We start from the raw sequence: 14,747 nt of genomic DNA on the forward strand, positions 1-14,747 counted from the left end.
GCAGGGACCCGCCCAGCGACCCTGCAGTGTGGGGGGGCCCCCGGTGCAGCCTCCCTTGGCCCCATCCCCCAGGGCTGTTGTCCCCGCCCCACAGCAGGTGAACACTGCCCCCCAGCAACTCACAAGACCCTGAGCAGCACCCCCAGAGCCCCCCCCGCCGAGAGCCCTGTCCAGCCCTGGGGGGGTCACCTCACCCAACCCAGGGCTCAGCCGTAAGTGAGGTGTCTGCACGCCCCCCGCCCTGCCTCGGCTTCCCTGGAGCATCGCCCTGCCTCCCCCGTCAGTGCCCAGCTCTTGCCCCACTGTTGCTGTTTCTAAACAAGGCCCCCGTGGAGCCTGGACCTGCCCCTCCCACTGCTCCCACCCTAGGTGGGGTTTCCCTCGCCCCGCATTCACCAGGCTCTGGGGGGAGGCCAAGGACCAGGTGACGACTGGCCCCAGGGGAGAAACGCTGTTGTGGGGCTGGGAGGGAGAGAGGCGAGCGGCAGGGGGAGGCGCTGGCTCTGGGGAGGAAGGGACAGTCTGGTAGGGGGCAGGCCCAAAGAAGTGAAACGGGGCTGGGTGAAAATAAAGTAAAAGGAGAGCGCGTGCGAGAAGCCTGGGGCTCTGGTGGGAGCAGAAACAAGATGTAGGGCAATGACACAACCCGGCAGGGAAAAGCTCTGGGGCCCTACCGAGGGAGGCATCGATTCTACAGAGAGGGCTGGGCCCTGGGGTTGGGTGATCCGTGACCTGGAGCAGAGGGAGGGAGATGCGAAGACATAAACAGACTCCCCACAAGTGCTAGAGAACGTGCTCTGGGCCCCTGGATTAAAGGGGAGAAACAGGACGGACAGAGAACACGACAGGGAGCTGGAGGCTTATAAAATGTTTCTGAGCATGAGACTGTCTTACTCATTCCACCCCATGGTTCAGGGGCAGGATTTCCACTGGGGCCCCTTTCGGTTACTTGGGCCTCTGGGTTGAGGAGACTGGGGTCCACCAGGGACTGGTCGACGCGGAGACCCATGCTCTGCTGTCTCACCATGCAATAGCCTTCTTCCCACCCACGCTCAGTTCCCCTCCTGATGGGGGTATGAGAGCCAGCTGGGCCTGAGGACTCTCGGTGTGACCCCGAGCAATGCGCTGCGCTCCGGTGGGGCTCCTGGGGCTGTTGGCTGTCACAGGCTCCAGCTCATTACATGTACATCACCCAGGTGCATCATCACGGCAGTGACGTGCATTGCTAGAGAAAGGGGCTGTGGACCAGAGTGTGTCTGTGACTTCCCTGGGTGGAGAGGGCTCCTCCCTGCAAGATAGGCCCTGGGAATGTCCTCGGTGGTCCCTGGGCGCCCCTTCTGGTACCACTTCGAACGACTGTCAGTTTTGTTCCTTCCCGTCTCCTCCAGCTACCTGGCTCCAATCTTCCCCGCCCGCCTCTCTTATGGTTTTGGGTTTCCCCTCTCAGCTGTATCCTTGGAGGTCGATGGGGAGGCCCTCTAGGAGCCGTTCTGCTTTTCCCCCTCCTCCACTTCCAACCACTCCTCTATCGGAAGAACTCCATCTGGCCCTTAGTCAGAGGTCTGCCCGCCTTAAGGATGCTCTCCCACCAGGAGACGGTTGCATGGGAGGGGCACGTCCACTGCCCTCTGCTCCTGCCCCCAACCACAAGGCTGCTCTCCCCTTGCCTCCGAGGGACAAGCTCCTGTATCCCCTCCTCCTTGCAGGACGCTTCACCTAGGAGGTGGACATCTCAACCTGGTATGAGGCCGTTTTCACCCCAGAGTGGCGCTTAGGGAAGGTTGATTACTCCCGGCCTACTGTACCTGACTGCAAATCCATGCACTAGGCTGCTTTCCCTCCCTACTCTTGTCACGAATCATGGGTAGTGTGAATGGTGAGCATGAGTGAATCACCAGTAAGCGAGCTGAAGAGAGGCCATGCAGAGGTCCTGGCAAGAGCCCCAGAGGATTATGGACTTGTTTACAACTTTAAGAAAAGAACTGTGTGAAATAAAAGAACTGGGTATGTGGCTGAGGCAGCGTTTCCAGCATTTGCAGATAAGAAAAAAAAGTAACAATGAAAGAATCTAACCAAGGACAGACCATAGTTTCTTACTCCTGGTGAGACAAGAAAAATTGGGTGGTGCAAAAACCGGCTGTTTCTGGATCGGTCATGAACGCGAGTAAGAAGAAGGGGGTGTCACTAACGGACATTACCCCATTTGGACTGTGTGCAACCAGTGGATGGCATCCCACCCGACTGGCCTCTGCCGAGGGGATAGATACCACACCATTTTGCCCCAGGAGTTGGAGTTCATCCATGTTACCATGCACGTTGGACTTACACAACCAAATTAACTGACATTACCTGGGGTCTGGCCAGCCCCAGAGGGTAAGTGTGTGTAAGAGTGTGAGTGTGTTAAATCAGATTAAGAATTATGCTGCTAAATTGGGTTAAATATTATATTTAAATTGTTTAGTATTCCATTTAATTAATGCTTTTAATGCCTTTTTATGCTTGCAATGCCTTTTAATGTCTTTCACTGTTTGTTTTAATTGTTTAAGTACTAAATATACATATACGTATAGGCTGTGTCTAGACTGGCAACTTTTTCCGCAAAATCAGATGATTTTGCGGAAAAACTTGCCAGCTGTCTACACTGGCCACTTGAATTTCCACAAGAACACTCACAATCTCATGTAAGATCATCAGTGTTCTTGCGGAAATACTATGCTGCTCCTGTTCGAGCAAAAGCCGTCTTGCGCAAATCATTGTAAACAGCACAGTACTGTTTTGCGCAAAAAAGCCCCGATGGCTAAAATGACGATCAAGGCTTTTTTGCGCAAAACTGCGTCTAGATTGGCCACGGATGCTTTTCCTCAAAAAGTGCTTTTGCGCAAAAGCGTCCTGCCAATCTAGACGCGATTTTCCGAAAATGCTTTTAATGGAAAACTTTTCCATTAAAAGCATTTCCGGAAAATCATGCCAGTGTAGATGTAGCCATAGTGCTTTTAAAATTTCCTCCTGAATTGCTTGCAATAAGCTTGTCAAGGGTACAATCTGTCTACTGTGGATCTCTTGTTGAGCCGGTTCTAAATACAGGGTCAGAATCTCTGTTTGCTTGGCTTGATCATGCGAGCAGCAGCAGCGCCCTCTTGTGACAGTTCGTGGAGAATGCGGGTAAAGACAAAAGAATCCACAGTAAAAGCACTGGTGTATATCAGGGAAGGAATTGGCTGATAAAAGTGATAAGAAAGGAGTGTGTTGTTAGAAATATTTGACTACATGGGGCTGTCTGTATGATGAAATACCCTGAGTCAAGCAGAAGTAGAGAGGGGAAGAGAATAAGAGGGGGATAATGTTCCATAATAAAGGAAAGGGGGATCAAAGAAAAGAGGTGGATTTTGTGGTAGTGGCCAAATTGGTGTCAGCTCCATCAAGTTGGGAAAAGAGGCTCTCAAAGGATGGACAGTCACCATGGGCCGCTCATCCCGAATTGATAAAAGGCATATCTAAATGTGAAGATCCAGAGAATACCTTTGACAAGTTTGAATGGATGTATAAACCAGGACAGAAGGATGGTTTAGCAGCAGCTGTGTCGCTTTCATATGCTGCAGCAAAGGAAGGATTTGAGTGTTGGCAGTGCGAAGAGGAGCGAACCAAACAATTGCAGGTTGATTTGGGAGCGTATAAGCAAGAGCTTGAGATAGAAAAAGGTCATTTAAGAGTAGCTGTAGGACAACTAGAAGAAGTCAGCGGAAAACTGAGGAAAGAGAGAGAAGTGAAGGAGATACGGGAACACAAAGTTGAGAATTTAAGTGGCAGAATTGGTGCCAGGATTACAGTTTCTAGTGCAAAAATTGAGTTTGCTAAATTACTGAGGGACAAAACTTGTGTCCATGGAAATGGAACATTCAGCAGAGAAAGCAGAATTAGGCACAGACAAATAAGAAGCCAAATAAGCAAGTAAGAGTGGGTGAAAGGGTTAAAGCCCCTAAGGGGGCATTTGAAACTTAAATTATTGGAAAATTACTGGAAATGGTCATATTTAAACTATTGACGCTCCTTACAAGCACAATCAGGTGCCCCCCCATAGGTTGGCACCCCGGGAAGCTGCCCGGCTACCCTGCCCCTTAATCCAGCCCTGCCCGTTTGTGAAATCCTGAAGTCTGTGTCCCTGGTTCAAAATGATCCGACGAGCCTTGCTACCATGTCAAGACTGTTCCGCACCTTCTGCACTCAGACTGCCAGAGTGGGGAGTGCCAGAGACCTTACAGATACCTTGCCTCTCTCAGCTTCTGCTTCAAACCTCCCCAGGGGGACAGGTTCCCAGGCCTTCGGAAACAGGCTGCCACCACCTGAGTGAGAAAAACCCTTTTCTTCTTGAACCCAGGAAGAAACACTTGGAACGTCTTCCAGAGGGGTTCCCCAAGCTCTTAACTCAAGAGAGCTCGAGAGGAGACAAAGAAAACAAACTGCAACCCTATTACCTCCTCTTACCTTCTAAGACACAAGAATCAAATCTTAAAAAAGATGATTTATTAAAAACAAAACAAAAATATACTTGATAAAGCAGACTTGATTGCTCTGTGTTTCAAAGTAACTGAGAAAAGAACAAAGTAAAACACAAAGAAACTCATCTCTAGGATTCATCTCTGGGATTCAATTCAAGATGAGTGTACGGATGAGACTGGGGTGGGGGAGGGGCAATTGGACTTAGTACAGAGAAGTTTAGCTAAACAACAAAAATAACCTCTCTACTCACGTACCTGAGCTTCAGGATCCAGCCCATTTCCATGCCATCCATTCTTTGCAGGCACAGCACTTCTGCCTTGTTCCATTCATCTTCTTTCCCCAGCTCCTGCAGTGGGGTCGGAGCTGAGATAGCAGTTTGAGGTGTGAAGGGGTGAAGGCTCCAGCCTCGGGGTGATCTCAAGGATGGAGGGGTGTGAGGTGTAAGCCACTGAAAGGCTGCATCTGGGAGAGAAGACTCCCACCATATCTCTCCCCCAGTCTAAGGCGCTGCTACGAGGAAGGGGGGTAGGAAGACATTCTCCCTGCCACCGCAGCTCTGGGGCCAAGGCCATCCTGCTGACCATGGTCACGGCCGGAGTTGAGACCAGTGGGCAGAGGCACCTCTCCTCACCAAAGCCCTAAGTGCTTGTGTGCTATTTCATAGGCTGCAGCACAACAACGTGGACACATTAAAGGGAACGATCTAGCCCACGGACAGCATCTGGCCACTTTCTATTTATATCCTGTTGCCACTGCCACCAAATTTCCAGGTGGGGGCTTAAGGAGCAGGATCCTATCAAAATGGCTCATGGTTCACGGTCGCTGTGTGAATGTGGCAGAAGCCAGAGCCGCGAGAATTTTAAAAAGCTGCAGCAAACCCGGCATCTGCCAGGCAACACAAAAGCTTCAGGGCAGGAGGGAAGGGGGATTTGAGCCCTTATCTGTGTGTTTATATCCAAGTGTCTGGCCCCACACAACTTTGGGGGCAGGCTGAACTCCAGCCCCACCCTTTCTGGGTGGGAATGCAGCTGGCCTGGGACCACATAGAAAATGTAATTAATTAGACCGTATAAAAAATGATTGTCCACCACTATTATAGGCTCTGTCCTCTGTGGGTTCTCCTATGGGTAACAAGGTTTGACCTCCGACTGAAGCTTTTCCCACAGTCTGGACAGCTGAAGGGTCGCTCTCCTGTGTGGATTCTCCGATGTCTCACAAACTCTGAGCTCTGACGGAAGCTTTCCCCGCAGTCAGAGCAGCTGAAGGGTCTCTCTCCTGTGTGGGTTCTCCTGTGAGCAACAAGGTTTGAACTCACACTGAAGCTTTTCCCACAGTCAGAGCAGCTGAAGGGCTTCTCACCTGTGTGGGTTCTCTGGTGGGTAACAAGGCATGAACTCTGACGGAAGCTTTTCCCACAATCAAAACAGCTGAAGGGTCTCGCTCCTGTGTGGGTTCTTCTGTGGATAACAAGGTGTGACTTCTGATGGAAGTGTTTCCCGCAGACAGAGCACACAAAAGGTTTCTCTCCTGTGTGGGTTCTCCTGTGTCGAACAAGGCGTGAACTATCACTGAAGCTTTTCCCACAGTCAGAACAGCTGAAGGGCTTCTCTCCTGTGTGGGTTCTACGATGGGTAATAAGGTATGACTTCCGACTGAAATGTTTCCCACAGTCAGAGCAGCTGAAAGGTTTCTCTCCTGTGTGGATGCTTCGATGTCTAACAAGCTCTGAACTCTGATGGAAGCTTTTCCCGCAGTCAGAGCAGGTGAAGGGTTTCTCTCCTGTGTGGATCTTCCTGTGTCTAACAAGGTTTGACCTCTGACGGAAGCATTTCTCGCAGTCAGAGCATTTGAAGGACTTCTCTCCTGGGTGGGTTATTTCCTGTTCACTAAGGGTTGTACAGATGCTACAGGCGCAGGGTGCATATTGATGGGGAACGTTGGGTTGAATGGTTTCTGTGTTTCCTTTCTCCCCTTTGCTCCAGTGACTGGATTTACCCTGTCCCTCCCTTGCATGGTTTCCCTGCTGCCGTCCTAGGCTACGCTGATTCTCACAGGTCTCTCCCTGCTCAGGACTCCGGGAGACATGCCCTTCAGATCTTCCCAGGAACATCCCACATGGAGCGACGTGCTCCAGTCCTTCCTGCTGAAGATTTTCCTCATTGCTCTCATGCAGCATTTCATCACCTGCTGGGATAGAGAGAGAATCCAGACAGGAGTCATTTTCTGTGCTGAGCTGAAAGGAAAACTCTGAAAGGAACAGAAAAGGGGGAACACACCCAACGAATGGCTGGAAAGGAGGAATAATCATGAGCTGAGTTCATCCTCCTTCCTCACAACCCTTTCCCAAAGGACAGAGCCCAGCATTCCCCCCCACACCCTCTGGACTGGAGTGGATCACAGGCTGATGGGTCAGTTAGACTTGATGGAAATGCAGAAGTGATACCCGGTATGAGGACACAGAAATTGGTTTCTGAGTCAGTTTAGCTGTTTGCTCACCCGTGTGGGTGTTGCTGATGGTGCCTCCTTCCTCAGAGCCCTGGAGATCCGGGATCATCCACTCTGGGATCCGTGATCCTCCCCTCGCTCCACCCAGGAGATCATGTGAGTTTTGGAGACTTGAGTGAGTGCTCTGCTGCACTCTCTAGGCTACAACTCAGTCTCCCTCATGGCCCACCCCATCCCAGGACAGGACAGGACAGGACCACACTTCTCAGAGGAGAGGTCTGACACTGAGGCCCATATACCGGGCTAAGACTGCAGCTGCCACATGGCAGGTCACTAGGACGTGGAGAGAAAAGCCCCAGTAGTGCTCTGGCTCCCCAAGGGCTCTGCCCACACCGCTCCTGACTGGGGGGCTCGGCTCGCCCTGTTCTGGGGGTCTGGGGCTCTACTAGAGCCAGGAGGCAGCAGAGGAAGTTGTCTGAGCAGCGAAATGTATCCTTGGCTGGCTGCTGCAGGCCATGCCTACGATGCAGGCACTGGCCCGGACTCCCTGTTCAGGCCCTGCCGGCTGCCCACAACAGCTGCCGCTCCCGTGGCTGGCCAGGGTGCACCGGGCTGGGCTGCTTCTCCATTGCGTGTGGCTGTTGCTGCCGCTGAGCTTCCGCTCTGCAGCCTCAGTTCTACTCCACCAGCAACAGCAGCCTCCCTGTGCGGTTTCCCCACTTTCCTCTTCCGTGGCCCTTTTAGTGTCCCCCCCACCACCACCCTCGGCTGCATAGAATCTGCCATTCACAAGTTTGCATCTCATGAGCACACTCTCACCCTATTCGGCCAGAGCCCTTCTCAGACCTTCCACTGACACCTCCGGCCAAGGCACAACATGGGTAAGATGGTGGGGAAGTGCACTGAGACCTTGGCTGTGGGAAGAGCAGCACCATTGGTATGTCCCTGAACCTGCTTCGCATACGAGGGAGTGTGGAGAGGGGACAGTCTCTCACACAGGAGCCAGGATTACTGGGGCTGATACTCCCGATATTGGGGAGCAGGGAGCAATGAGGGACCTTGATCCAAACCCAACCTAGGTGCTCCAGAGCCCTCCCAGCTTCTGATACCCGAGAGGACAGGAATCCTCACCCAGCCAGCGCACAGCCTCGTAATTCTCCTGCATCACGTCCCAGAAGAGGGCCCTTTGGCCCGGGTCCAGCAGAGCCCATTCCTCCTCAGAGAAATACACAGCCACCTCCTCGAAGGTCACCGGCCCCGCCACGGCCATTTCCTGTCCCTGGCTCTGCAGGCCATGGGATGAGCTGGAGACAGACATGGGTGTTCTACAGCCTGTCGGGGGAGAAGGGCCATTGGAGACATTTCAGAAGGGGATTTAATCCTTCCCACGCCCCCGTTCTCCTCAGACGCTGTCCCCACAACCTCCAAAAGCACCCAGTATGTATAGCAGTGGCTCCATGCACTACTCCTCATCCACAACAGGCCCCAGCCTCCACTGGCCTCAGTTCTCAATTACGTCTGACTAACGAGCAATAAAGAGATTTGTGGCGTTTTCCAGACTCGGCCGCTTCGGTTGAGATATCCCACAGACAGCAACCAACTGTTAGATCCAAAGTCCATAGTTATCTCTCTCAACACCTGGCCCAAGTTCAGCCTCACTGCATAGGCCAGGATGGGATTCGGTTCTGAGCGCCCAGTGGTTCTGACACAGAAGTCGCATGTTCCTCTGCCTGAAGATGGATGTAGGGCTGTGTCTAGACTGCATCCCTTTTCCATAAAAGGGATGCAAATTAGACACATCGCAATTGCAAATGAAGCGGGGATTTAAGAGGAATAAGGGATCTTTTGGAAAAGGGTTTATTTTCCGAAAGATCCACGTCTAGACTGGCGCTTTATTCCGGCAAAGCTCTGAGCCGGAAAAAAGCGGCAGTTATGTTTATGCAAATGAAGTGGGGGGGGAGGGGATTTAAATCCCTGCTTCATTTCCAATTGCGATGTGTCTAATTTGCATCCCTTTTACAGAAAAGGGATGCAGTCTAGACACAGCCCAGGTGTCTATGTTGAGGCTCCTGTACTGAAGAGTGCCAGTGTGGAGGCCAAAGTGCCAGGGAGGAGTTTAAAATTGAGTGCAGGAGGGGACTGTAGGTAAGGTTACCAGGTGGCTTAAAAAAGAATTACCAGACACATTTGATCTCAGATGGGAGAGGGGGGAAGCAGGACTAGCTGGGAGGACATGGAGGGGAAACCGGCTGGTGGGAAGCAGAGCTGACTGATGGGAAGGAGGGCTGGCCGGGAAGAGGTTGGGGGGGGCAGGGGCAGAGAACCAGCCAGTGGGGACTGACCAAGGCGCATGCTGCCCATCCCACGCACGCACGGTCCCAGCGAAGAACAAGCGAGTCCAGCCCCAGGGACCCCTCCCCGGGGTAGTTGCGCCGTGAGCGTGTCTACCAGCCAGGCAGTGCGCAATGAGGTACTGATACTCCTAACACTAAAACTCCCCTCACTAGACCATACCCGACTCTGGATGCCTCCGGTAGTTTCTCAATTTGTGTCGTGGACAGAACCCACAAATATCGGACTGTCCAGCTCAAAACTAGACACCGGGCCACCCTACCTGTGAGGGTCACAGGCTGGGGAGGTGGGAGGGGGATCCTTAGACCCACTGAGCCATGACCACTTGTTACCTCAAAACCAACCTGGGCTTCCCCCCCCCCCCGTTACCTCGGGACCCACCTGGGCTCCCCCCCTTGTCACCTCAGGACCCACCTGGGCTCCCCCCCCCTTGTCACCTTGGGACCCACCTGGGCTCCCCCCCCGTTACCTCGGGACCCACCTGGGCTCCCCCCTCGTCACCTCGGGACCCGCCTGGGCTCCCCCCTCCCCCCTTGTCACCTCGGGACCCCCCTGGGCTCCCCCCTCGTCACCTCAGGACCCACCTGGGCTCCCCCCTCCCACCCTTGTCACCTCGGGACCCGCCTGGGCTCCCCCCTCCCCCCCTTGTCACCTCGGGACCCGCCTGGGCTCCCCCCTCCCACCCTTGTCACCTCGGGACCCGCCTGGGCTCCCCCCTCCCACCCTTGTCACCTCGGGACCCGCCTGGGCTCCCCCCTCCCCCCTTGTCACCTCGGGACCCGCCTGGGCTCCCCCCTCCCACCCTTGTCACCTCGGGACCCGCCTGGGCTCCCCCCTCCCCCCTTGTCACCTCGGGACCCCCCTGGGCTCCCCCCTCCCCCCCTTGTCACCTCGGGACCCCCCTGGGCTCCCCCCTCCCCCCTTGTCACCTCGGGACCCCCCTGGGCTCCCCCCTCCCCCCCTTGTCACCTCGGGACCCGCCTGGGCTCCCCCCTCCCGCCTTGTCACCTCGGGACCCGCCTGGGCTCCCCCCTCCCGCCTTGTCACCTCGGCACCCGCCTGGGCTCCCCCCTCCCCCCCTTGTCACCTCGGGACCCCCCTGGGCTCCCCCCTCCCCCCCTTGTCACCTCGGCACCCGCCTGGGCTCCCCCTCCCCCCCTTGTCACCTCGGCACCCGCCTGGGCTCCCCCCTCCCCCCTCGTCACCTCGTCACCCGCCTGGGCTCCCCCCTCCCCCCCTCGTCACCTCGGGACCCGCCTGGGCTCCCCCCTCCCCCCTTGTCACCTCGGGACCCCCCTGGGCTCCCCCCTCCCCCCCTTGTCACCTCGGGACCCCCCTGGGCTCCCCCCTCCCCCCTTGTCACCTCGGCACCCGCCTGGGCTCCCCCCTCTCCCCCTTGTCACCTCGGCACCCGCCTGGGCTCCCCCCTCCCCCCTTGTCACCTCGGCACCCGCCTGGGCTCCCCCCTCCCCCCCTTGTCACCTCGGGACCCGCCTGGGCTCCCCTCTCCCCCCCTTGTCACCTCGGGACCCGCCTGGGCTCCCCCCTCCCCCCCTTGTCACCTCGGGACCCGCCCGGGCTCCCCCCTCCCCCCCTTGTCACCTCGGGACCCGCCCGGGCTCCCCCCTCCCCCCCTTGTCACCTCGGGACCCGCCTGGGCTCCCCCCTCCCCCCCTTGTCACCTCGGCACCCGCCTGGGCTCCCCCTCCCCCCTTGTCACCTCGGCACCCGCCTGGGCTCCCCCTCCCCCCTTGTCACCTCGGGACCCGCCTGGGCTCCCCCCTCCCCCCCTTGTCACCTCGGGACCCGCCTGGGCTCCCCCTCCCCCCCTTGTCACCTCGGGACCCCCCTGGGCTCCCCCCTCCCCCCCTTGTCACCTCGGGACCCCCCTGGGCTCCCCCCTCCCCCCCTTGTCACCTCGGCACCCGCCTGGGCTCCCCCCTCCCCCTTGTCACCTCGGGACCCGCCTGGGCTCCCCCCTCCCCCTTGTCACCTCGGCACCCGCCTGGGCTCCCCCCTCCCCCTTGTCACCTCGGCACCCGCCTGGGCTCCCCCCTCCCCCTTGTCACCTCGGGACCCGCCTGGGCTCCCCCCTCCCCCCCTTGTCACCTCGGCACCCGCCTGGGCTCCCCCTCCCCCCCTTGTCACCTCGGCACCCGCCTGGGCTCCCCCCTCCCCCCCTTGTCACCTCGGGACCCGCCTGGGCTCCCCCTCCCCCCCTTGTCACCTCGGCACCCGCCTGGGCTCCCCCCTCCCGCCTTGTCACCTCGGGACCCCCCTGGGCTCCCCCCTCCTCCCCCTTGTCACCTCGGGACCCGCCTGGGCTCCCCCCTCCCCCCTTGTCACCTCGGGACCCGCCTGGGCTCCCCCTCCCCCCTTGTCACCTCGGGACCCCCCTGGGCTCCCCCCTCCCGCCTTGTCACCTCGGGACCCCCCTGGGCTCCCCCCTCCCCCCCTTGTCACCTCGGGACCCCCCTGGGCTCCCCCCTCCTCCCCCTTGTCACCTCGGGACCCGCCTGGGCTCCCCCCTCCCCCCTTGTCACCTCGGCACCCGCCTGGGCTCCCCCCTCCCCCCTTGTCACCTCGGCACCCGCCCGGGCTCCCCCCTCCACCCTTGTCACCTCAGGACCCCCCTGGGCTCCCCCCTCCCCCCCTTGTCACCTCGGGACCCGCCTGGGCTCCCCCCTCCCCCCTTGTCACCTCGGGACCCGGCTGGGCTCCCCCCTCCCCCCTTGTCACCTCGGGACCCGCCTGGGCTCCCCCCTCCCCCCTTGTCACCTCGGCACCCGCCTGGGCTGCCCCCTCCCCCCTTGTCACCTCGGGACCCCCCCCCCCGGCCCCGCCCCACATCCCCCCCCCCCCCCCGTCTGTGACCGGCGCGCTGGGAGCCGGGCCGGCTGGACGGGGGAGCGGTTGGGCGGTAACGACGCCAACGGCTCCCTCCCAACGGCCGCCCGAGGCTCGCGCCGCGCATGCGCGCCCCCCACAGGACACCCCGGAGGGGAGGGTCGCGCAGGCGCAGCAGGCACCGCCCGGGGCTGCCGTTGCCGTACTCGTCCCCCCGCGCGCCCCCTCCTCACCTCCGCCCCTCCCGCCCGAAACAGGCCGCGTAGCCGGCGGAGACCCCAACGGCTACCGTGCGCTGCGCATGCGCATGCGCATAACCGCAGCGGGGAGGGGGGACGCTGTTGCCGGCTCCGCGCAGGTGCGCATGCGCAGTAGCACGGCTGAGGCCGTCGGTGCAGCCGAGCGCGTGAGCGTTGGGGGGGGGGGGGGAGCCCAGCTGGTTCGCCCGGCGGCAGCGTGCGCGCGCGCGCGCACAGGGTGGTGCACAGCCGCTCCGGCCGCGGCGCACGCAACAAAATTTATTCCGCACATGGATAGAAAAAACGCGCGCGCACCTCAGAAAACGGGGGCGGAGCAGGGACCCGCCCAGTGACCCCCCCCCCCGGCATGTGACCCTGCCGTTTGCTGCCCCCCTCCCTCCGCCCCACTGCTCCCAGGCCGGCCCCGGTTCCTCCCTTCGCTAGTGCCCACCCTCCCACGGTGCAGCTTTCCATGTGCCCCCCCCCACCCATGCACCCACGGCCAGAAGCCTGGGTTACAGCTACGTCCACACTCGCCTCTTGCGCCAGAAATCTGCCAATGAGGCTAAGCATGGAATAGCTCTCATTTGCATACCTAACGAGCCACCATTTCTGCAGCAGAAGGACATGCCTGTGCAATGCCGTGACGCCAATTATTTTCCCCAGGCACGTCAGCTGCCAGCTCTGCTAAGGGGCCACTGAATTCTGGTCTCAGCTCCATCACGTACTGGTCTTTGGGGATGCTGTACCCAAGACAGGCCCATTTCAAATTCACTACGGCGGCCTCTGCATCCCCTCTTACCTAGCCCACCTGGTGCTTCCTGGGTTGGGGAGCATCCGTTGGAGCAGGGGGGTTAGTCGGTGTAGCTGGAGCGCCCAGCTTCCCACCTTTCTCCAGCTCAATGCACCTCTGCTTTTCCCTCTCCTCCACTTCCAAACATTCGTCTGTCAGAAGAACCCCATCTGGCCTTTAGTGAGACGTCTGCCTACCTTAAGGATGCTCTCCCACCCAGAGACAGTTGTATGGGAGGGGATGGGCATGACCGCCACCCCCTGCTCCTGCCCCCACCCCCACCTACAAGGTTACTCACCCCTGGTCTCACAGGGACAAGCTCCTGTCCCCCCGCCTCACTGTACGACTCTTCACCAGAGGCGGACATCTCACCTCAGGGTGTTGCTTAGGGAAGGTTGATTACTCCTGGGCTACTCTGCCCTACTGCAAACGCATGCACGGGGCAGCTTCCTTGCTCTACTCTAGCCTTGCTATCCAGTTGCCCCAAAAGCTAGAAAACCCCAAAATAACTGTTCAGTTTTGACTCTGGCTGTGCGGGATTAGCCTTCTGTGTGGCCCTTTCCCCCTCAGGCAGCTAAAGGAAAAAAACAGAACCCCAAAACTTCCAACTGCGAAGCCATGGGTTCCCAAACTGGGGGGCATGCCCTTCTGGGGGGGCATGAGGCAACCCAACCACACACACACCCGTCAATCCCACCCCAAGCTTTGCTGCAAATTTTTGGGGAGAGGGGGCGTGAGGGTTTCTCAAAAACCAAAAAGGGGGCGTGATGCCGAAAAGTTTGGGAACCGCTGTGCTAAACAGGAAAAAAAAAAGTGTCATTTTAGTGAAAGCCTGAAGTCTGTGTCCCAGGCTCAAAATGATCCGAACAGCCCTGCCACCATGTCAGGGCTGTTTCCCACTCCAGCACTGAATGCAGAAGGGAAGGGCCTGCAAGAGACCTTACAAATATCTATAGGGTAACAGCTCTATAGAGTAACAGCTCAATAGGGTCACAGACTCTATAGGGTCATAGATTCCCTGGTCTTGGGAGACAGGCTGCCACTCCCTATGTGAGGAAAAACTCTCTTCTTCTTGAACCCAGGAGGAAGCACTTGGAACTTCTTCCAGGGGGGTACCCCAAGTTCTCCCACCACCAGAGAGCTTGGGGGGGAAAAAAGTGTAAACAAAATGCAATCTCTGACAGCTGACCTCTCAGTCTGAGGCATGCACACACAGACGTCCTCTTACCTTCCAGGACACAGGAATCAAATCATCGCCTTAAAAAAAGTGATTTTATTAACCAAACAAAAAGATACACTTGATAAAGCAGACACGGTTGCTAGGTGTTTCAAAGTAACCACAAAAAGAACAAATTACAAACACAGAGGAATTCATCCCTGGAATTCAGCTTAAGGTGACAGTGTAGAGAGGGTGGAACATGGACTTAGCACAGAAAAATCAACAAAACACAGAAAACAACCGGATTGTGTCTAAATAGACATCTCCTACCTACTCACCTACCTGTGCTTCAAGGTCCAGTACATTTCCATGCTCTGCATTCTTTGCAGGCACGGCAGTTCTGCCTGGTCCCATT

General features: G+C 57.5%; 1 protein-coding gene across 1 annotated transcript in view; it reads right to left on the reverse strand.

The window, feature by feature from the left end:
- Positions 1-14,747, reverse strand: part of LOC106733073 (uncharacterized) — a 47,096-nt gene that overhangs the window by 22,675 nt on the left and 9,674 nt on the right. The window contains exon 3 of the mRNA XM_075913560.1: positions 5,599-6,684. Within this exon, the coding sequence (XP_075769675.1) occupies positions 5,599-6,684 (1,086 nt within the window). The remainder of the gene's footprint in view (positions 1-5,598; positions 6,685-14,747) is intronic.

The sequence above is a fragment of the Pelodiscus sinensis genome, chromosome 32 (assembly GCF_049634645.1).
Source record: "Pelodiscus sinensis isolate JC-2024 chromosome 32, ASM4963464v1, whole genome shotgun sequence".
Lineage (NCBI taxonomy): Eukaryota > Metazoa > Chordata > Testudines > Trionychidae > Pelodiscus > Pelodiscus sinensis.